Source organism: Marmota marmota, unplaced genomic scaffold (genome assembly GCF_001458135.2).
Source record: "Marmota marmota marmota unplaced genomic scaffold, marMar, whole genome shotgun sequence".
NCBI classification, from domain to species: domain Eukaryota; kingdom Metazoa; phylum Chordata; class Mammalia; order Rodentia; family Sciuridae; genus Marmota; species Marmota marmota.
This window is the reverse complement of record NW_025999913.1, coordinates 9743634-9767626: the sequence shown is the minus strand read 5'-3', so window position 1 is coordinate 9767626 and position 23993 is coordinate 9743634. Positions and strand designations below refer to the sequence as shown.

Genomic DNA, 23993 nt, shown 5'->3' with positions numbered 1-23993 from the left:
GTAAGCTTAAGAATAAGAGGGCGGGGGCTGTAGCTCAGTGGTTGAGCACTTGCGTAGCATGTGTGAGTCACTGTGTTCGATATTCAGCATCACATAAATAGAACAAAGGCATTCTGTCTATCTGCAACTACAAAAAAATTTTTTTTAAAAGGGAATAATATAAGAATACATATTCTGCTGGTATTGGATGAAGTTTTCTATAAATGTTGGTTGATGATGGCCCTCTTCAGTTGGACTATATTTTTGTTGATTTTCTGCCTGCTGACGCTGATATAGGTGTAACAATGTCTTTAATTTTAATAGTGGATTTAACAATTTCTCCTTGCAGTTCTACCATTTTTGTTCTCACACCTTTTGACATTTTGTTATTAGGTGTGTACACATTAAGGATATGGACAATGTCCTGTTAAAGGAATTGATCCTTTGTTATGTAATGTTCCTCTTGATCCCTGTTGAGTTTCCTTGTTCCAAATTCTGCTTTGTTTGAAATTAACATAGGTAGTCAACTTTCTTTTGATTAGTGTTGACATGTTTATCTTTATTTAACCTTTTACTTTAATTTGTGTCCTTAAAGTGATTTTCTTGCAGACAACATATATTTGGATCTTTTTAAAATTTTAGTTGTAGTTGGACACATACCTGTGTTTATTTTTATGTGGTTCTGAGGATCAGACCCAGGGCCTTGCATGTTCTAGGTGAGCTCTCTACTGCTGAGCTACAACCCCACCCCATATATTTGGATCTTGTTTTTTATTTTCAATCCACAACCCCCTCCGACCCCCCAGTGCTAGGAATTGAAGTCAGAGCTTTCCACATGCTAGGCAAGTTCACACCCAACCTAGGTCTTATTTTTAAATCCACTCCTTTTGGAATGTGAGTCTTAACTATGTTGCTCAGGTTGATCTGGAACTCCTGAGCTCAAGTGATCTCCCACCTCAGCTTCCCTAGTGCTGGGATTACAGTCATCTGCCTTTATACCTGACTTATCAGGTCTTTTAATTGGTATAGTTAGACCATTCACATTGAAAATGATTATTTTAGTAGTTGGATTAATGCCTACCATATTTTGGTGTTTTTAAAATTCATTACACTTGCTCCTTTTTGCTTTCTTCCTTCTTTGGTTATAACTGAGCATTTTAGATTAATTCCAGTTTTTCCTCATATCTTAAGATATCAGTTATACTTAAATCTTTTTCGTGTGTTTCTCTAGAGTTTACAGTAGACATTAGAACTAATCTAAGCCCATTTTCAAATAACATTTCATTGCTTCACAGATAGTGCAGGTGCCTTATAATAGGATATAATTTATTTTTCTCTTCCATCCCAAATAATATTGCTGTCATTCAGTTAACTTATCCATAAACTATAATTACACAATACAGTGTTATGAATAAAGTTATGTTAGATCAATTTAGGACAAGGAAAATGATATACTTTTCTTTATGTAGAAGAAAGTGATTTTTCTTACCTGTCATTTTTCTTATGCCTTGTAATAAACACAACAAGGTCTTATCTATTGGCCACAGATTTATTTCTACAGGATTTTTTTCTTCTTCACTTTTGAAGGATGATTTCATTGGATACTGAATTTGAGTTTGGTGGATTTTTTTTCTTTCAGCATGTAAATATCTCTGTTCTCTTGAGCTTGCATGCTTTCTGAAGAGAAGTTTGATATAATATATCTTCCAGTAGATAAGGTGTTTTTTAAAAAAAATATTTATTTTTGAGTTTTAGGTGGACACAGTGTTGTTGTTATGTTTATGTGGTGCTGATGATTGAACCCAGTGCCTCATGCGTGCTAGGTGAGCACTCTACCACTGAGCCACAATTCCAGTTCCAAGTTGCATTGTTGTTGTTGTTTGGTTTGTTTTCCTTGTTTCTTTTCATGATTTTTGTCTTTGGGTCTTGTTTGACTATAAGAAGCCCAGGTATTGATGTTTTGTTATTTATCCCGTTTAGGTTCTTTGAGATTTCTGGATTTGTGGTTTGGTTTCTGTCATTAATTTTGGAAAACTCCCAATCATTATTAAGATTTTGCTCTTTTTTCTCCTTCTGGTATTTCCTGTTATGGTTGTCACAGATTTTTGGATAATGTGTTCCAGGATTTTCATTGGCCTTTCAGTTTGGATAAGTTCTTATTGACATGTGTCAGCTCACTGATTCTTTGGTTTTATCCATTTTTCTGAAAACCCATCAGAGGTGTATTCTTTAGTTGTATTAGTGGTGTTTGATTTCTAGCATTTAGTTTTGACTCTTACAGTCCTTAGCATATTCAGTTATTTTAAAATTTCCAGTTTGATCATTCAAAATCTCTGCCATATCTGAGTCTGGTTTTGATGCTTGCTTTGTCTTTTTAAACTGTTTCCCCTAGCTTTTTATACGCCTTTGTAATTTTTTGTTGAAAACTAGACATGACTTACTGGGAAATAAAAACTCAAGCAAAAAGATTTTTAATGTGAGATTTGTGTTTTTCTGGCTAGGAGAGGCAGGTTGTATTTAATGTTTGGGAGGTGTTGTACTGTTTGTAGATATCAGAGCCTTCCTTTTTCTCTAGTTTTTTTTTTTTTTTGTCATTTTGAGTTTCCTAAGAAGCTCACTTGCACCTGCTCTTGTATTGTAGTCTTGCTGGTATGCTGGTAAGCTATTGGGGAAGGGAAATATTGTATAATTTTATGGTGAAATCTCTGGTTTTGTTCCTGTTGTTTTTACCGGTTATTTTGTTTGTTTGTTTTGGTACTGGGTATTGAACTCAGGAGCACTAAACTGAGCCACACCCCATCCCTATTTTGTATTTTATTTAGAGACTGGTCCTCACTAAGTTGCTGAGGCTGGCTTGGAACTCGTGATCCTCCTTTCTCAACCTCCTAGCCCTTGGGATCAGAGGCGTGCACCTCTGCACCCTCCTTTTTATTGTTTTTTAATGGACGCAAGTCCCTGTTCTGTGATAACTCAGAAGAGTTTCTTAGCCCTGCCTGCAGGAGGCTGAGGTTGTCTAATTGCCCTTCCTTCAGTTCATATAAGGTTCTGGTAAAGTTGCCCTTGAACCCTTGAAGACAGGAATTGGTTAGAGAATTTATTTCAAAGTGGTTAATTTCCACCTTCCCCAATCTCAAAACTGGAGAGTTTTCTCTGATTAAAAACTTGGTGGAGCTCCTGAAAGTACCAGTCATGAAAGTGCCAAGGTTTTCCTATGACTGGGCCCTGAAGAGCCCATGGACCTAAAGCTAGTTCAGTCTCTAGCAAAACTCACCTTAGTTTTGTAGGCTTTTCCTGGTTAAGTTCTGATTCTCTGTATTGCTCTCTTCAGTTTTCTTGGAGGTGTTTTGCCTGTGGACCCAGCTGATTTTTTAGTTCTTCATCTTTTGTTGTTGTTGGGGTGGGAGTGATGACTCCCAACACCTCTACATATTGGAGGTGAAGCCAAAAGTCCTTTTGTTTATTTTTAATGAAAATTTAATCAAGATATGATTCACATACCAGCCAAATTCACCCTTTAAAAGGACACAGTTTCTACTGTATTCACAGTTGTGTAACCCTTATCAGTTTTAAATTTTAGAACATTTTTATTATCTGAAAAAGAAACCCTAAACTCAAAGTGTTTACTTCTCTCAGTCCCAGGTACTTTCATCTATTTTGTTTACATGGATTTTCTTATTCTTGACATTTCTTATAAATGAAACCATACATTATGTGTCCTTTTGTTTCTGACCTCCTTATCATAGCGTAACATTTTCCAGCTATTAACATGGTATTAGTTCTCTGTTCTTTTTTTTATGGTACTGGGGATTAAACATGGGCATTTTACCACTAAGCCACATCCCCAGCTCTGTTTATTTTATTTTTTAGAATTTTGAGACAGGGCCTCGCTGAGTTGCTGAAGCTGGCCTCGAACTTCTGATCCTCCTGCATCAGCTTCCTAAGTTGCTGGGATTACAGGTGTGAACTCCCACATCTGGCCCTGTTCCTTTTTGTTAAATAATACTCTATGATATGGATATGTTCGTTCGTTCATTCTTTGGTAGAAATACTTTTTTGGTTATTGTGAATGGTTCTGTTATGAACATTTGTATAACATTTTAGTGTCAATTTATATTTTCATTTCTTTGGATAGAGGCCTAGGCATGTAATTGTTGGATTATATAGAAAGTCATGACGAAAATTTCGAGGAACTGTCAGGCTGTTTTCCAAAGTAGCTGCCCCATTTTGTTTTCCCACCAGCTGTGATAGTTCTAATTTTTCCACATTCTCACCAACTCGTCTCTTTGGTTTTTAGTCATCTCAGTGTGTGTGAAGTGAGATCGTGCCATGTTTTTATGTTCATTTTCCTATTTGTGCATAATGCCTGGTATCAGTATGCTTATTGGATATTTGTACATCTTCTTTGGAGAAAACTCTACTCAGATCCTCGCTCTCCACCTTTTGTTTGCTTCTAGGATTGAATCAGGGTTTCAAGCATGCTAGGAAAGAACTCTACAACTGAGCTACACCACTAGCCTCCTCTTTTCCCACTTTTAATGTGTATTTGTATTTGTGTTTGTTGTAAGCTTTATGAATTCTGAAAGGAGGTCCCTTATTAGTTATATAATTTGTATATATTTTCTTCCACTCTGTGTCTTGTCTTTAAATTGTTTAATAGTTTCAAATTTTTATGAAGTCTATTTCTTGTTGCTTTGCTCTTGTTGTTAGAACCAAGAGCTCATTGACTAAGCCAGGGTGGTAGAGACTTACTTCCATGTCTTTGTTGAAGAGTTTTGCAGTCTTAGTTCCTCAGTTAGCTCTGTGCCCCATTTTGGGTTTATTTTTGTATACGGTGTGAGATTAGGATATGACCTGATCCTTTTGCATGTGCATATCCAGTTCTCCCAGCACCATTTATTAAAAGAATGTCCTTTTCTCATTTTCTTCTCCCTCTTATCAAAAATCAATTGACCAAAACAAAACAACAATAACAACAACAACAACCCCCCTCCCCCTGCCACATCAATTGACCACTGATGATATAAGGGCTAATTCTAGACTCTTAGTTTTATTGCATTGATCTGTATGTCTATTTTTTTTAAAAAAATATTTATTTTTTAGTTGTAGTTGGACACAATACCTTTATTTAATTTATTTATTTATATGTGGTGCTGAGGATCGAACCCAGGGCCTTGCGTGGGCCTCCTGTATGTCTATTTCTAATCCAGGAATTCTCCCTTCATTACAGTAGCTGTATGGTGAGTTCTAAAATCGCAAATGTGGGCTTCTAACTCTGTTCTTTTTCAAGATTTTTTTGGGCTCTTTTAGGTCTCTTGTATTTTCATATGAATTTTAGCATTGATTTGTCAATTTCTACAGAAAAGCAGGTTATGCTTTTGATAGGGATTGTGTTGAATCACTAGATTAATTTGGTGAGTATTCTTTTGCTCATTATCTTCTAATCCACGAAAACGTGACTCTTTAATTTAGGTATTCTTTAATCTCCCATTAGTTTTTATAGCTTTTAGTGTTTCAAATCTCATATTCTTTGTTAAATTTATTCCTAAGGTATTCTTTTATTTTGTTGGAAATAAAGATTGTATCTTAAAATTATTTATTGCCAGTGTATAGAACTACAACCGATTTTGCTTACTGCTCTTGTATCTTGCCATCTTGTTGAACTTGCATACTAGTTTAATACTTTCTTGGTGGGGATTCTCGAGGATTTCCTGTGTGTAAGATTGTGTCATCTGCAATAGAGGAAGTTTATATCTTCCTCTCAGGTCTGGATGGCTTTTGTTTCCTTTTCTTGCCTTTTTGGTCAGGGTAGAAAAACGTCTAGTGCTTGTTCCTGATTTTGAGGGGGAAAGTATTCAGTCTTTGTTTATTGTGATGTTAGCTGTGGATTTTTTTGTAAACGTTACTTGTTAGATTTCGGAAGTTCCCTCAGTTTCTAGTTCATTGAATGTTTTTATCATGAAAGGGGGTGGATTTTATCAAATTCAATTTGGGGGAGATGGTGGTGCAGGGGATAGAACCCAGGGCCTTAAGGTCTGTGCTGAGTAGGTGCTTTATCACTGAGCTATATGCTCGAATCCATCAAATTCTCTATTTTGAGATGTGCATGTGGGTTTTGTTCTTCTCTCAATATGATTTATTTTAATTTTCAATTGCATAATCAGTCTTACATTCCTGGGGTTAATCTCCATTTGGTCATGACATAATTGTTTTTGTACGTTGCTGGATTTGATTTGAGTAGTATTTTGTGGAGGATTTTTGCATCTATATTCATAAAGGGTATTTTTCTGTAGTTTTCTTATGATGTTTTTATCTGGCAACAGGATAATACTGACCTGCCTTATGGAATGAGTTGGTGTTCTTAACTTTTTTTTTTTTTTTTTTTGCTGATTAGATTTGTTATCAGTAGGATTGAGATGACTGATAGGTGGTAGGTGGTAATACTTAGGATTTGTGCCTGCCATTTTGATATTTGTATTTCATGTCTTTGTTATTCATTATTTCTCTCTTGTGTGGTTAGATCCATGTCTCTTTAATTTTGTTGTCCTCTGCCCCGCAAATGGCGGCCCTGGAGATTACTCAGATGATATCATAATTTAAAACAGCAAAAGTGAGGCGCTAAGCAACTCACACTCTGTCTCTAAATAAAATACAGAATAAGGCTGGGGATGTGGCTCAGTGGTCCAGTGCCCCTGAGTTCAATCCACAGTACCAAAAAACCAAAACAACAACATTGTATGGGTCAATGCCAGAATTGTATTTTTTTTTTTAAATTTAAGTTATACATGACAGTAGAATGCATTTATGCACTTTGGTATATCATACATAGATGGAATATAATTTTTCATTTTTCTGAGTGTACATGTTGCAGAATCATATTGGTCATGCACTCACATATATACATAAAGTAATGTCTGTTTCATTCTACTATCTTTCCTATCCCCACATCCCCTCCCATCTCATCATTTCCCTGTTCCTAATCTAAGATAATGCTGTTCTTCCCTAGGCCCCCACTCCCCCATCGTGAATTAGCATCTGCATATTATAGAAAACATTTGGCCTTTGGTTTTGTGAAATTGGCATATTTCACTTAGTATGATATTCTCCAACTCCATTTACTGGCAAATTCCATACTTTTACTCTTCTTTAAAGCTGATTAATAGTCCATTGAGAATACATACCACATTTTCTTTATCTAGGTCGTTTCCGTAGTCTAGCTATTGTGAATTGAGCTGCTATAAGCATTGATGTGGCTGTGTCACTATAGTATGCTGATTTTTAAGTCCAAATTGAATTGTATGTTAAAATCTCTATTTCTTCTTCTTTTGTGCTACTGCTTTTACACATTTTAAGTTCCCACAGTTTTATAATTACTATTATGTTTTAAATCAGGAAGAAGGAAAAAATTAAAGTAAAAATGTATTTGTATTTTCTTCTATGCTTACCTAATCTTTACTGGTGTTTAGTTCTTTTCTTTTTCTCCTTTTTTTTTTTTTTTTTTTTGGTTTGGTTATTAGGCATTGAACTCAGGGGCACTCAACCTCTGAGCCCCACCCCCAGCCCTATTTTGTATTTTATTTAGAGACAGGGTCTCACTGAGTTGCTTAGCACCTTGTTTTTGCTGAAGCTGGCGATCCTCCTGCCTCAGCCTCCTGAGCTGCTGGGATTACAGGTGGTGTTTATTTCTTTGTGTGGATTTGGGTTAGTATCTAGTGTTCCTCAGCCTGAAGGATCCTCTATTACTTGTAGTGTAGTTCTGCTAACAACATTTTTGTTTTTTGTTTATGTGGGAATGTCTTAAATTTTTCCTTTTTTATTATAGTTTGGCTAAATTAAGTCTGATGAAAAGTGTACCACTAAGATTATTGGGTTAATCTAGTCCTGTTTAAAGTAATAATTGACAGTGCTGTGTGGAGTTTGTGATTTAAGGGAGTGAAGCAGAAGGACAGTAGCAAAAAAAAATTGTGAGAAGATAAATAGGTTTTAAAAGTTGTGTCTTGCTAAAATGTGATAAATATATATTTTAATATTAGTTAAGATTGTAACCTGTTAAAGATTTACAAAATACTACCAAGAGGCCTAGTGAAAAACTAGTAGTGGTCATAAAGCAGAAAAATAAAAACAGGAAAAGATGTAAACACAGAGAGTATGGACAGCAAGGTGGCAGTCTTCAACCCACAAGCCTGCTAATATGTTAGCATAGATATTAACAGGGACAGTGAGTTTATAATTTGAGATTATGTATATTGACATATCGATCTGAAAAGTCTTCACGTCTAAATATGTAAGCAAATAAATAAGCAAATTTTACCTTTCTTATTGCTGAGTTTGAGCATTTTATGTAATGCACCAGAGACCAGCTATTCGGTTAACTGTGTATTATGAGACATACTCATCCAGACCTGTTGTTGGGAGTTTCTTCTGCTAGATGACCCTCCTTCTGTTACATCAATAAATCTTAAGCTGCAACCCTTATGATATCCACTTTCCCAAATAAACTTTTTCAAGGTGAAGTGCCAAATGTATTGTGTTATTTTCATATCATATAATAATTTAACAAGTAAAACTGCATTACTGTTTTGTGTTTCTGGCCTTTTTAATGTGTCCCTTTTTTTTGGCAGGGGTGGGGGTCCTGGGAATTGAACTCGAGTACTCATTCACTGAGCCACATCCCCAGCCCTAGTTTGTATTTTAGAGGCAGGGTCTCACGGAGTTGCTTAGTGCCTTGGCTTTTGCTGAGGCTGGCTTTGAACTCGTGATCCTCCTGCCTCAGCCTCCTGAGCTACTGGGATTATAGGTGTGTGCCACCACGCCTGGCTGTGTAATATGTTTTTAAGGAACTCATGTATAACAATATAGAAGTGACTATAATTGTTCTATTTATGTGTCTCCATTTTTTTTGTCCAGCCATTGATCCATTTTACTTTCTGATACATTTCAAGGAAAATACTGGTTACCCCTAATCAGTATACCATGAATATCTTTAGAGTTTGATGTCTGTTCATTGTTCTTTTTATTATGGTACAGTTTATGTACATGAAATTATGTATCACCTTTTAAATGGATTGCTTGATGAATTTTCAGATGCATACATCTGTGTAATGCCAACCCTACCCAAAATTTAGAATAATACCACCATCCTTAGAAACATCCCCTCATGTTCTTAACTACTCAGGACCTGTTCCTGTCCTCTAAGAAGTAATCACTATTTGACCCTTTCGGTACCATATATTAGTTTGCCTGATCTAGAACTTCAAATAAAAGGAATTGTATGGCTTACACTCCTGTAAGCCTTCCTTGAGTCGGCGTAACATTTTGGATTCCTCTCAACTGTGTATGGTATAGCACTAATTCCACTTCCCCTTTTGTTGCCAGGTGGAACACACAATTTATTTATCTATTCACTTGTTGATGGATAACCCAGGATGTTTGAAGGTTTTTTGTGATTGTTAGAAAAGCTGCTATATGAACATATTTGTACAAGTCTTTTGGTGGACATTGAGTTCATTTCTCTCTGAGTTGCTGGGTCATAAGGTAGATACATGTTTAGTCGTATGAGAACTGCTACCATTTTAACCTTCCCTAAAAAGTATGAATGTTCCTATTGGGCCATATGTCTTTGGTGATACTGGTTTTGTTGGTCTTCTAAACAGTACCAACTCTGGTGGGTGTATGGTGGTATCTCAGTGTGATTTAATTAGCATTTTCCTGATGTGTGGAACACTTTTCATGTGTTTCTTGGTTATTTGCAGTATCTTATTTTGTGGTCTATTCAGATATTTTGTTCATTCTTTAAAACTGAGTCTTCTCATGTCTTTTGAGCAAGAAGGTCTAAATTTTTAAAAAATATTTATTTTTTAGTTGTAGTTGGACACAATTCCTTTATTTTATTCATATATTTTTATGTGGTGCTGAGGATCGAACCCAGGGTCTCACATGTGCGAGGCGAGTGCTCTACTGCTGAGCCACAATCCCAACCCAAGGTCTAAATTTTTTAAAAGATGTATTTCTCTATTCTTTTTTTATTTTAAATAGTTTTTGTCAATGGACCTTTATTTATTTATATTTCTCTTTATTCTTAAGTTTGTAGTAGCCAAGAATAATTCTTTTTGGCTTTTTTTTTTTTTGGCATTTGTTAATGCATTTTAGTTGTATATAATATTTGAATTCATTTTGACGTAATCACATATGTATACAATTTAATTTATTCCATTTTTAGTGCTGTTTCTGTCCTCCCCTTCTACTCTACTAGTCTACCTTCCACTTCTTTATGTTTAATTGGTACTTTGTAGATATACACAGAGGTGGAGTTCGTGTTGGTATATTGAGACATGCACATGGCGTAGACAACTGTCAAGATTCATCCTATACTTCCTCCCCGTTCCCATGGTGCTCTTCTCTGTCTTTGATATCCAACTCCTCCGTTTCCCCTCCTACTTTGCTCTAGCTTCCACATATGAGAACATTTGACCCTTCATTATGTGAATCTTACTTATTTTACTTAACATGATATTCTCTAGTTTAGTTCATTTACCACAAAATACCATTATTTCATTCTTCATTATGTCTGAGTAAAACTCCATTGTGTATGCATACCACATTCTCTTAATCCATTCTTCTATTGACAGGCACCAGGACTGGTTTCATGTCTTGCCATTGGTGTGTTGTAGTTCAGTAAACATTGCTGTATCACTATGATCTGCTAATTTTAGTTCTTTTGGGTAAATACTGAAGAGTGGGACAGCTGGGTCCTATGGTAGTTCTGTTCCTAGTTTTTTGAGGAATCTCCATACTGCTTTCCAGAGTGGTTGTACTAATTTGAAGTCCCACCAATAATGTATGAGTGTGCCTTTTCCTCCAAGGTCTCTCCGTTATTTGTTACTATTTGTATTCTTTTTTAAAAAATATTTTTTAGTTATAGGTGTACACGGATACTTTTATTTTTATGTGGTGCTGAGAATCAAATCCAGTGCCCCATGCATGCAAGGCAAGTGCTCTACCTCTGAACCACAACCCCAGCCCCTCTTTTTTTTTTTCCAAGCATTTTTTTTTTTTTTTTAGTTGTAGGTGGACACAATGCCTTTATTTTTATTTATTTATTTTTATGTGGTGTTGAGGCGTGGTGCTGAGGATAGAACCCAGAGCCTCACCTGTGCTGGGTGAGTACTCTACCCCAGAGCCACAACCTATTATTTGTATTCATGATGATTGCCATTCAGCCTCATGTGAGTTGAAATCTCAAGTGTTGTTTTTATTTGCATTTCCCTGATTGCTAGGGATGTTGAACAGTTTTTCATGTGTTTGTTGGCCATTTGTGTTTCTTTTGAGAATACCTGTTTACTTCTCTTGCCCATTGGTTGTTTTGTTTCTTTGGTGTTAAGCTTTTTGAGTTCTTTATGTATTCTGGATATAAATCACCTGTCAGAGGAGTTTGCTGGCAAAGATTTTATGCCATTTTGTGTGCTTTCTCTTCATGCTCTTTATCATTTCCTTTGCTGTGAAGATCTTTTTAAATTCAATATTGTCCCACTTACTGATTCTTGATTTTATTTCTTGAATTTTTAGGGTCTTGTTAAGGAAGTCAGAGCCTCCAATCATATGCTGGAGTGTTAACCTTATGTTTTTTTTCTAGCAGTTGCAAAGCTTCTAGTCTAAAGCCTTTGATCTGCTTTGATTTGATTTTTGTTCAGAGTGAGAGAGGGGAATCTAGTTTCATTTTTCTACCAGTGGATTTCCAGATTTCCTAGCACCTTTTGTTCAAAAGGCTATCTTTTCTCCAGTGTTTATTTTTGGCACCTTTGTTAAGTATCAAATGACTAACTGTGTGGGTCTGTCTCTGTGTCTTCTGTTCCCTTGGTCTTCCTATTTTGATGCTAATACCATTTTGGTTTTGTTACTATATCTCTGTAGGATAATTTGAGAACAGGTATTGTGATGCTGTCAGCACCACTAGAAGTTTTTAATTTTGATGAGGTGTAATTTATGAGTTTATTATGACTCCTGCTTTTTGTGCCCTAATAAATCTTGGCTTTATTCTCAAATCATTAGGATATTTTTACATATGTTATTTTAGAAGCTGTATAGTTTCAACGTTTATATTTAGGACTATAATCCATCTTCATTTGACTTTTATGTATTTTGTGAGGTAGTGGTTAAAGTTCATTGTTTTCCAGTTGTTTATTAGTATTTGCTAAATGCCCTTTTCTTCTCCCTTCTGTATTGTTTCCACATCTTTGTAAAATATTACATGACTACATAAATGTGGCTCTCTTTCTGGCCTCCCTAATTTGTTAATTTGTATATTTATGGATCCTATGTCAGTACTGTACTGTTTTGGTTGCTTAGGTTTATGCTAAGTCTTGAAGGCAGATTGCATAAATCCTACAATTTCAGTTTTGTTCTTTTATATGTCAACTTTCCCTGGGCATTTAATCTTATTTTCTCCAGTACTGTGGATAGAACCCAGAGCCACTTGACCATTGAACTATATCCCTAGCCCTTTGTTTTCTTAATTTTGAGACAGGCTCTCAAACTTGGGATCCTCCTGCCTGCGCCTCTGGAGTTGCTGGCATTACAGGCATGTGCTAGCACACATGGGTTCTTGGGGCATTTTGATCTTTTTTTAAATTTCCACATAAAGTTTAGACTCACCTCAGATTTTAAAAAACTGTCTTATGTGATTATGATTTCAATTGTAACGACTTTAAGATTAATTTGAAGAGAATTGTGGTTTTAATTTTAATTTGAAGAGAATTATGGTTTTAATGAGTCTTCTAATACATTTACTTAATGTTTCTTTCCATTTATTTATGTCTTCCTTAATTTCCGTCAGCAATGTTAGGTAATTTTTAGTAGAGAAGTCTGCATGTGTTTTGTTCAGTTCTTAAGTGTTTTATGTTTTCTGGTGCTTTTGTAGGTAGAATTTAAAATTTTTTTATTTTCCAACTGTTTGTGCCAATATGTACAAATAAATTAGATTTTTATATACTAACCTTGTATCCTACAGCCTTGTTAAATTTGCAAAATTTAATTCTGATTATTTTGTAGATTCCTTAGGGTTTTTTTTTTTAAAAATGATCATGCCACCTGCAAATAGAGCCAATTTTATTTCTTCTTTATAAATCTTTATACTTTTTATTTCTCTTTATTGTTGTGTTTGGAATGCTTAGGATTGCAGTGCTGCGTGGAGTGAAATGGAGAACGCTCACTTTCTTGCCCTTGCTCTTGGTGTTTGAGACTAATGTTCATTATTTCACTGAGGCTATCTGTAGGGTTTTGAAGGTTGAAGAAGTTCCCTTTTATCCCTAGTTTGCTGGGAGTATTATTGTGAATGGGTGTTGAATTTTGTAATGTTTTTTTCTGCTACCATTTAAATAATCATCTGGGTTTTTTTCTTGATATGGTGAAGTGCCTTAGTTTTGACTGGTTTAAATCAACCTTGTATTCTTGGGTTAAACCTTGCATTCTTCAGTTATCATTTTGATACATTATTAGAATTCTGTTTAATTAAAAACAATTCTTAGTTATATATGACAGTAGAATGTATTTTGACACATTCCTTTTTAATTTATTTATTTGGAAACTATGTCTTTGTATTTTTTTAGTGATCAATCTATAGAGATTTTAATAGAATCCCCACTTTCGAAGTCCCCTGTGGATAGTGTATGGTTTCATGTATAATGTGGGGACTTGTGTTTCCACACCCGTCCCCCCACCCCATCCTTTTTCCCAGTTGTTTGTATTACATCTACATATGTTAAAAACTCTACAGTGTATGTAAGATTTTGCTTTAATAAAACATGTATTGTAAGAAAATTAAGAGCATTTTTCTTAGTGCAGGTCTGCTTGACACCATATTCTATTTCCTTTTATCTGAAAATGTTTTTATTTCATTTTTAAAGGATATTTTCCCTGATTTTGTGGTGGAAGGCTCTTGATTTTTTCCCCCTTTCAGCACTTTTAAACACTTCATCCCACCGTCTGCTGGCTTTCACATTTTCTGGTATGTCAGTAGTAATTCAGCTCTGTGTTCTGTGAATATAATGTATCATTTTTCTCTGATTACTTTCAGTGCTTTATTCTTAGTTTTCAGAAATTTAGCTGTGATTTGGGTCTACCTGTGGGTTTTTTTTTTTTTTTAATACAGCTTTTTATTGAACATGTTACATAAGAGTTTTTTTTTTTTTTTTAAATATTTATTTTTTAGTTTTCGGCGGACACAACATCTTTATTTGTATGTGGTGCCGAGGATTGAACCCGGGCTGCACGCATGCCAGGCGAGCGCGCTACCGCTTGAGCCACATCCCCAGCCCTACATAAGAGGTTTTGTCCAAAAGACCAAGTCCCGTGTCCTCATCAGGCTCCTCAGATTCTTCCTTCTCTGCTCCTCTTTCTTCTGCTCCTAGATGTGTCAGTGTTGGGGGCGGGGTGGGTGGGTGAGTGGGAGGGTCTCCTGTTGGTGCTGCAACATGGTCTTCAGCCCCTGCTTTGCAGACAAGGCTACCAGAATTGACATTGGCCAGGGCCTTTGCAGACAAGCCAGGTCAAAAAGGGTCAACATTTATACCAGCTGCTTGGGTGAGGGCATTGATCTCACCCACACCCTGCAGGATGAGGGCAGAGCAGATGCAGGCGGGCTTCTGACTGTGGGGCCAAAGTGAGGGCCTCACTGCAGCAGAGCCTTAGCTTCCCTTCAAGGACAAGCACCTTGGTGGCAGCTGGGGGAAGCTCACTTCCTTAAAGTTTGTCACCTTCTTATGTATGTTTAAATTTTTCTTTTACCAGTTTTGTGAGATTATTGTCAATTTTTCTCCCCCAATCTTTTTCACCTTAGTGCTCTGTTTACATGTGTTTTAGACCTTCTGATCTCAGGAGACCCCTCCCCCCAATTTTTTTCTCTGTTCTTCAGATCTGTTGTCATGTTTACTTACTCATTTTGCCATCTCCCGTCTGCTATTAAGTATATCAGTAAATATTTATTTCAGATATTCTTCAGCTCCAGAATTTCCATTTGGTTCTTGTTGTAGACTGTTCCGGCTGCTGTAACAGCTTAAATTTATTGCTCACAATTCTAGAGTTTTGGAAGTTCAAGATCAAATCACCAGCAGATGCAGTTGCTGGCGAAAGCTGTCTACTTATACATAGGTGGCACATTCTGTGTGTCCTCACGTAGGTGGAGGGTCAACACACTACCTCAGGCCTCTTTCCTAAGAGTGTTAATCCCATTTCTGAGGGGAACCCTTATGCTCTAATCACTTCCCAGAAGGCCCCCCCTCATAATGCCACCTCATTGGGAATTAGGGTTTAACACTTGAATGTTGGGGGACAAAACATTTAGACCCCAGGGGCTCTCTCTTTTTTATTACTTCTCTGAGATTTTCTTTTCATCTAAAACAAGCTTATATCTTGAACAGGTAACAATAGCTAGCTTTAATTTCTGAATGGTAATTCTAACATATGGATCAGATCAGGGTTGTTCTCTGTTTCTCTAGAACATGGCCCATATTCTCCAGTTTCTTCATATGTCAAGTGATTGTTAATGTATCCTAGTACATTATGAATGAATAATAGATTTTAGAATTCAGAACAGCATTTTTAATCAGTAATTAATTTAGTGACACTTGTTTTCTGAACTGATTGATTGTTCCTTCTCTGTCTCATGTGTTTCTTCTGTTCTCCTTTCACTTGAGACTCTGCTAATGTACATCCTCAGATTGAACACTTAGGTTTTATGAAACATATCTTAATTTCCTCTCATTCTTGCTGCATCACCTGAGGATTAAGTTCTAGGCCATTTCTTTATCCTCTACACTTAGAATGTATTGCACTCCTTTTTTGGGGGGCGGTCATCAGTTGTTGCTGCAGAGTTGGCTGTCAGCCTAATTGTCATTTCTTAGAAAGTATTGTACCTTTGGGGCTGGGGATGTGGCTCAAGTGGTAGCGCACTCGTCTGGCATGCGTGAGGCCCGGGTTCGATCCTCAGCACCACATACCAACAAAGATGTTGTGTCCGCCGAAAACTAAAAAATAAATATTTAAAAAAAAAAAAAAAAAAAAGTATTGTACCTTTTCTAGCTGGAAGCTTTTAAGATTATGTCTATCATTGATATTCTCATTAATCTTCATATTCCTCAGTATGTGGTATATGTTTTTAGTTCAACAACATATTTTTCAGTTCTGAAAGATTATTACCTAAATTAGAAAATTTCAATTCTCCACTGTCCTTAGGTTTTTGGTGATTGGATCCCTTCTTTTAAATTTTATGTATCCTAAATATGCTTATTTTCATGGGTTAAAAAAAAACAAACCCATAATGTTCATTGAGTGGTGTCATCCTGAGTGATGTTTCAGTTGTTAATTTTGTTGGCTTTATACTTTAGGCTTTTGTGTTTGCAGAGTCATTTTTATTGGGAAGTTTTTTAACATTTAAAAAACATTTGTTAATTGGTCTCTTTCTATGCTAGTTTTCTCTTTCTTATACTTTGTACCTGCTTTCTAACTCCTTGTCCATCAGTTCAGAACTAGTTTTGTATGAGAGTTTCTAGCTCCATGCTTCAGGATAGTTTGGGGAAGCATTGTAGACAGAGTCCCTGATCCATTCAGTACCTGGTTTAGATCCTAGTCAAGAACTTTCCTCCCTCTCCCTACCTTTAACTAGGCCTCAGTGTCAAATAAGCCCATGTAACAGGTGGTATCATTATTTTCTTACCCTCCTTTCAGGAGAAGGCTATTCCATAAGTATGGCTAACACTTCTCTTGAACAGCATTTTTAGTCCTTGTGTCCTTAAAGAAGGGAGAACTTCCAGCCACTAATGAGAGCTCACAGTCCGGGAGCTTTGCGGACCCACCACTGTATCCCCACTCACAGCTTTGTATTGATTGTCTTCATGGATGATGATTTTTTTGTATTATTATTGTTGTTGTTTTTTGGTAATTCTTACATTTTATGTTATTTCTAGCAAAATACAAACTTGGTGAGCCTTCTAGACTAGATAAATAGGTGTTGGTTCTTAGTACTTTGTCACTCTTGTCTGTCTATATGCTGTTTTTTTGTGGTACTGGGAAGTGAACCCAGAGGTGCTCTACCACTGAGCTACTACCTCAGCCTTTTTTATTTTTTGTCACAGGGGATTGAACCCAAGGGCACTTAATCACTGAGTCACATCCTCAGCCTCTATCTTGAGATAGATCTCACTGAGTTGCTTAGGGTGTAGCTAGGTTGATGAGGCTGGCTTTGAACTTGCAATCCTCCTCCTGCTTTAGCCTCCCCAGCTGCCGAGATTATATGTGTGTGCCACTGCACCAGCTTGGACCTTGCCAAGTTCCCGAGCCTGGCCTCCAACTTGGCAATCCTCCTGCCTCCGCCTCTTGAGTCACTGGGATTATAGTGTGTGCCACTGTGCCTAGCCTGTGTGCTCTTATTGTTAGTACTGCTCTTGTGAATTTGATTTATTATGACTCACTATGTAGTAGGGAAAACCCTAAGTTATTTTTCTTCTAAAATTTTTTGTCTTTTCCAGGTAAGTGTTCTGTATTTTTACATATGAACTTTAAAATTATTTTATCTGGTTTAAAAATTTCAATAGGAATATGTCTTAAAATTCATTACATGTACATGTTACTTTTAGAAAGAGTGACACCTTTTATGGTGTCAGATTATCCGAATACATATTGTTTGTTAATAAATTTTTGTTTTTGAGCTTTGCTTGAGAACTTTATTCTTGTTGTATTGTTTCTATTATTGTGACTGGTATATTCTCACACATCATATCTTTTTCTAGCTAGCTGTTACTAGAAATAAAACTGTTTTCTTATATCCATTTATTTTGCCAAAATAATTAATTCTAAAAAAAAAGTTTTTGGTAGATTCTGTGGTTCTCTGTGTGTATAATCATACCAGCTACATGTAAAATTAATTATCATCTAATGTTTATATTGGTTTTTTATTAAATTATCTAAAACAATTTTAACAGAGTCATCTCTTTGTTCCTGATTTTAATGGAAGGCTCAGTGTTTCATTGTTGATTATCTTGCAGTATTAATTTTAGAAATTGTCAACTAAATAATTTCCCTTTATTTTTAGTTCATTATGAGGAATGATGGCTAAATTTTATTAACTGCCATTTTTAATCTTGATACAATCAGGGTCACTTAGACTTTTAACAAACTAGATTGAGTTTGACTTCTTTTTTTATTTAAAAAAAAATTTTTTTTAGTTGTAGATGGACATGATACCTTTATTTTATTTCTTTTCATGTGGTGCTGAGGATCGAATCCAGTGCCTCAGATTTGCGAGGCAAGTGCTGTACCACTTAGCCACAACCCCAACTCTAGATTCAGTTTATCTTATTGAGTTTTCTGCCTTCATACTTCTAAGTATACTTGTTTTAAACTTCATAAATTTTTGGGTTTTTTTTGCATTTTATTTACTTTTGAAGATTAACTGTATGCCTTAATAATTATCTTTCCACCTTTATATTTGCGGAGATTATTTTGTTTTAAGTTTATAAATTTGTAATTAAGAGTTTCTTATTTTGGTAGGTTTTGTCACAATTTGCTCAATTTTAAAAAATAATTATACATAGATACCCCAAGGCCACAATTTTTTAGTGTGCTTTATTAACTTTGGGATGTTTTTGACATTTTCCAAATGTGAATCTTTGTCTCTTCTCTCTTCTGGTAGCCTGGATTTTCACTGTGTCCTTTAGGAAGTATATTTGTGTTTCATTTAGTGGTTTTTTTTTTTTTGTTTTGTTTTTACTTCTTCTCCATCCTATCTACTTTTTTTTTTCCTTTGAGAAGTTGTAATCCCAAATAATTACTTGTAAAGAAAATAGAAAGATTTTCATAGATTAAAAAAAAAAGTCAAAGGATTTTTTTAATGGTAAAACTCCTATAGGTACAGTATTTCAGGCATATTTATGACTGGTTACTTCAGGAGATTCACTGTGAATCTGGTTTTTATTGCCCTTTGTTGGAATTAATAAATTCTAATAACCTTTTTGTAACTACTCTAGGAATTTCAACTTGGGCTTGGTTCTGATAATGCTTGAGAGTGTTGGTAATTTATACAAATACGACTGTAATAATCTGCATTTCTTTCCTCCCCTCGACAGTTACATGGGAATTGGTCTTTCTGCTCAAGGTGTGAACATGAATAGACTACCAGGTACACTTGTGATTGAATTGTGGTTTTAATAGTCTTATGGCAAATTCTTTTTGGTTAAAAATTTTAAGTAATCAAAACAGTTAATTGATTTTTTTCCCCCTGTATTTCAAAATCATCTCTTATGCATTCTAATTGGAATCTGAGCAGTTTTTAGTAAATTTTAAAGTTCATGTTATTTAGCAAAACTTATTATTTTTGTTATTCATGTTATTTTAGAAAACCATATTGTTTTCCCCCTTATTTGTTTTTTGTATTTTGATATTTTAATCTCTTAAGCAGTTGCTTATATCAGTTATTTTAAATATTTAAGTGTAATTGTTCTGTATGCTACTTATCACAAACTCATCTTCAGTTGTTCAGTATTGTAGGAATATAGGCTAATACTAAAAGTGATTTTAAAAACATCATGTTATGTACCATAAACATACAATTTTTTTAAATTTAAAAACATAATAAACAATTTAAAATTTATAAAAGCGAGCTAAGAAATGTAGGAGTTGAAATGGCGGAACTGTTTATTGACACCTCTTAGCAGAAGAAAATGAAGAAAGTGATTCTGGGATTATTTTGTCTGGTATTCTGTTAAAAAATAATTTTAGGGATTTTTTTTTAGGTGGGGGGACTAGAAAGCTCAATGGCCAATATAAAACTACACTGGAGAAACAAGCCAGTGCAATTGCCCTCTAATTGTAATGAGATATGTTAACTTTCATTGTACCTTTTTGCTTACAATTATACTTGAAAGAGAATTTTTTTTTAAAATTTCCCTTAGAAGTAATTGATAAAGTAGCCGGGCGCGGTGGCGCACGCCTGTGATCCCAGTGGCTCGGGAGGCTGAGGCAGGAGGATCTTGAGTTCAAAGCCAGCCTCAGCAATGTTGAGGTGCTAAGCAACTCACTGAGACCCTGTCTCTAAATAAAATACTATATAGGGCTGGCAATAATGGCTTAGAGGTTGAGTGTTTCTGAGTTTAATCCCTGTCTCCCCCCATCCCCACCAAAGTAATTGATAAAGTACATGTGCTGATAATGATAAGTTTCTTAATAATTATATAGATCAGTCTGTAGTTCAATATTGTGGAAAGACCACTAGTTTTTTGCATTTGGACCACAGCCTTATAAAGCTTGCAGTGCTTGAATAAGATATAACCTTCTGTTTACATTATACTATTGGCATCTATGCGCATGTGTGTTGTTTCTTCAAAGCAAAGTTCCTCTGGTATATTAGCAAAAGAAATATTCATTAAAAATCATGTCCTGCTGTGGATTTTGCATTTATATTTATTTTTTTCTGGTAGTAGGAGTCCTTTCTGTTTAATACTTGCTTTAGTATTCCATGTCGTGAAATTTATTTTCCTTAATAGTATAAACAGTATCTTAATACAGAAATAATTATTGAGAATTTTAATGTACATTCACAAATGTACTTATAATCTTAGTGAATAAATCCAGTACTGGGAGCCTTTCTTTTCATTATAAATATACTGAACCTTTTTCTCTTTAGGTTGGGATAAACATTCATATGGTTACCATGGGGATGATGGACATTCATTTTGTTCTTCTGGAACCGGACAACCTTATGGACCAACTTTTACAACTGGCGATGTCATTGGCTGTTGTGTTAACCTTATCAACAATACCTGCTTTTACACCAAGAATGGACATAGTTTAGGTACTGAGATAATAATGTGTTGCATGGGAAATAACCAGTTATTGTGATGATTCTACTTTCAGCATGGTAGTCATGTTGTGTAATTCTCCTTTATAGATAGATGCTTCTGGAAATGGTTTCTTTGTTTTTCCATGAGGAAGGTGAGGAAGTAGTGAAGATTTGTATTCTTTGAAGGTTATTTTATATCATAGGAGTCACCACAGAAAGAGTCGCCAGACTAAGATGTTTATTTTATAGAAATTCTAGTAATGCACTTGCCCAGGAATTTTGCTTTAATAAAGTTTTTTTTGACTTTTTATAGTATTATCCAGTTCTCTAGGTAACAGGTGCCACTGTGCAGAAAGGGTTGCCAGTTCTTAGGTTAGTATGGAAAACAGTTATAAAAGGGACAGAAAGCCCAGTGCTTCTAGTAAGTGAAGGACATTGACATACTCAGAGGTCAGACCTGGTGAGACTTGCTAAAGCATGGAGCCCACAAAATGTTTCTGAGGGAGGGAAAGAAGTAAATAGTAAACTTCTAAGAATAAAAGGTAGGTAGTAAGAAATAGTAGGCTGAGGGAAACTTGAAGAGATCTATACATTGATGAAAAATAAGGTTTTCGCTGAATATGCATAGGCTTACTCGCACTTCACGTTTAAAACTGTGGTTATTGCATTCCCTTTTCTTAAAAGTTCCCACCACCCCTTTCTGGTTATAGAAAATATAAAAGAAAACAAGACTGATCCCTCGCCCCCTTTAAAACAAGGGACTTCACGTTACTTTTGCTGTTGGGAAAATCATTGACTAATAGCAAATTACTTCTATTGGAGTAAAGTTAAAGGAAGCAAAAACTAACCTCCGAGACAGGAACTACTTTTGCATATGAATAGTAGTTTAAAAGTTAGACTGCAACTAGTCTGATTACCTTATAATAAATGTTCTTTAATAATGCAAAAGCTGTTTGTGTCATTCATGGTAGAACAATCTAAATATCTGGCTGTGTAGATAACAGTGTCACCTAAATTCTTATATAAAGTTAGGTCTTTCATATTTACATTCAGTTTAACGTTTTTACTTTTGATTATTTTAATTTTGAGGTTCTTGTGTTTTCTAACTTAAAGATTATTTAAGGTCCACAAAAAATGCTTATGTTTTCATCATTACAGTAATGTTAAGGACCCCATGCAGATTATATGTCAGAATTTTTAATTGATAAGTCTTGGTGGTTTTGGCTGCATAAGATATTTAAGATCTTAAACTAAACTGAGAGAAGCCTGCTTTTGGGTGTGACATATGCCTCAAAAATGGAAAACAAGACTTTTTAGAAAACCACAGTTAATCTTTTTAACACTAACTTTCTAAACTTTCCAGAGAAGAAATTTTATTTTGGGAGTTGGGAAGATCACAGGTGATGTGATTTTATTTCTTTTCCTATTAGATTTTCACAAACATTTAAATTGACTCTTTCCATTGAATAAGAAAGCCATTTTTAAAACTTAAGATGCTTCTTAAGAAAAGGGGCACCTAATGCTGGAATTACATTCTAATTGTAAGTAAATTTGAAATGTTTGGTGTTATTCATTCATAAACTTATTTATTAAGTGCATCATCAGTATAACAATGATAATAAGGGTTCTTTAATCACATTTGACTGAGTTTGACTCCTGGCTAATGCTATGTACATTTTGCAAGTTACTTAACATTTCTGTGCCTCAGATATCTAAGTTTGTAAAATTGGGTGTCTGTAATATCTACCACATTAAGGATAGATAAACTGAAATGACACATGAAAAGTTCTTAGATCCTTTCCCTTGCATGGGACATGGTAAGTACTCACTACTGTTACTATCTTTGTTTGCCAGGCACTGGGCTAGGTGCCAGGGATGCAGTGATGATATTGGTGAGCAGAAATCATCCCTCTAGAACATGGATTCTCTACAAGCTATGGCTAGAGTACCCTCGGCGTGCTTTAAAAATGAAGATGCATTGGAACGTGGCCACGCCCATTGGTTTCCATGTTGTTTAGGCCTGCTTTCCTGGTACAGAGGCAGAGTTGAGTAGTGGTGATAGGGACCAGTGGCTTGGAAAGCGGAAAATACTGACTGGTTCTTTACAGGAAAGTTTTGCCAACTTCTGGTCTAGATCTCAGCATTTAGAAGATAAAATGCTATTTCGTTCCTATTCCCTCGTACTTCCCAAGGGGGATAGTTCCTCCCCAAAAGCTGGTATATCTTTAGTTTCTGTCTCTTGCAAGGTTTTCAGAATAAGGTTTTTTTTTTTTTTTTTAAATATTTTAGTTGTAGTTGGACACAGTATCTTTGTTTCATTTGTTCATTTTTATGTGGTGCTGAGGATCGAACTCAGGACCTTGAGTGTGCCAGGCGAGTGATCTACCACTGAGCCAAAACCCCAGCCCCCCCAGAATAAAGTTTTTATTTGTATATATTTGTATATATGTTAATTTAAAAGCACCCCCCCCCTTAACTTAAGTATCATCAGTCGATCACATTTCAGAAAGCTTGACAAATCAGGAAATTATAATAATAGAAGATTGTTTAAAATTTAAATGTTAACAACTTGCTAAAGTACCTCTTTTTGTGGTCTGAACTATGTAGGTTATGGTAATGTTTGGCAATGTCCAAAAATGTTAATCTGGAATGAATTTCAGATTTTCTACTGGAGTTCTTGGCAAAAAGTAAAAATATCAGTAATTACTGGCAAAACGGATTCTTGCTAAAAAGAGTATAAACTGGACAGTGTTTCACAGTGTTGCGGTGGAGCTCGGGTTCTCATGCGAGGCTTGTGCTCTACCACTGAGCTGCACCTGTAGCCCCTGTTTATTCTAATAAATAGATACCTGAGGAAAATAATTAATCTACATTATAAAAAGTAAAATTAGTGTTATAGCCATATTTTGTTAAATATTTTGTTAATTTTGTATTTTTAAAAAGTCTTCTGAAATTTTTCGAATAAATTTTTACAATTGGTTCACGCTTTAAATGGAACTAAATGTAATCAAAATGTTTTGCATGGGATTAAAAAACAAACAAAACTCCAGCTTTGCTTCCTGATAAACCAACATGAATTTACTAGTTTTTAAAAGTAATAAAAATAGGACTTCACTAACTACAAAGCATTTTTTTTTTAACCTTTTTTTGCAGGGTGGGTGGGTGGGGGTTACCACTGAGCCACATCCCC

General features: G+C 35.4%; 1 protein-coding gene across 5 annotated transcripts in view; it reads left to right on the top strand.

Annotated features, from left to right (window-relative positions):
- Positions 1–23993, top strand: part of Ranbp9 (RAN binding protein 9) — a 107349-nt gene that overhangs the window by 51899 nt on the left and 31457 nt on the right. For 4 of the 5 annotated variants that reach the window (XM_048799817.1, XM_015494027.2, XM_048799819.1 and 1 more), the window contains exons 3-4: positions 19092–19144; positions 20648–20815. The exons of the other annotated variant lie outside the window; for it this stretch is intronic. In XM_048799817.1, the coding sequence (XP_048655774.1) occupies positions 19092–19144; positions 20648–20815 (221 nt within the window). The remainder of the gene's footprint in view (positions 1–19091; positions 19145–20647; positions 20816–23993) is intronic. 5 annotated transcript variants of the gene reach the window in all.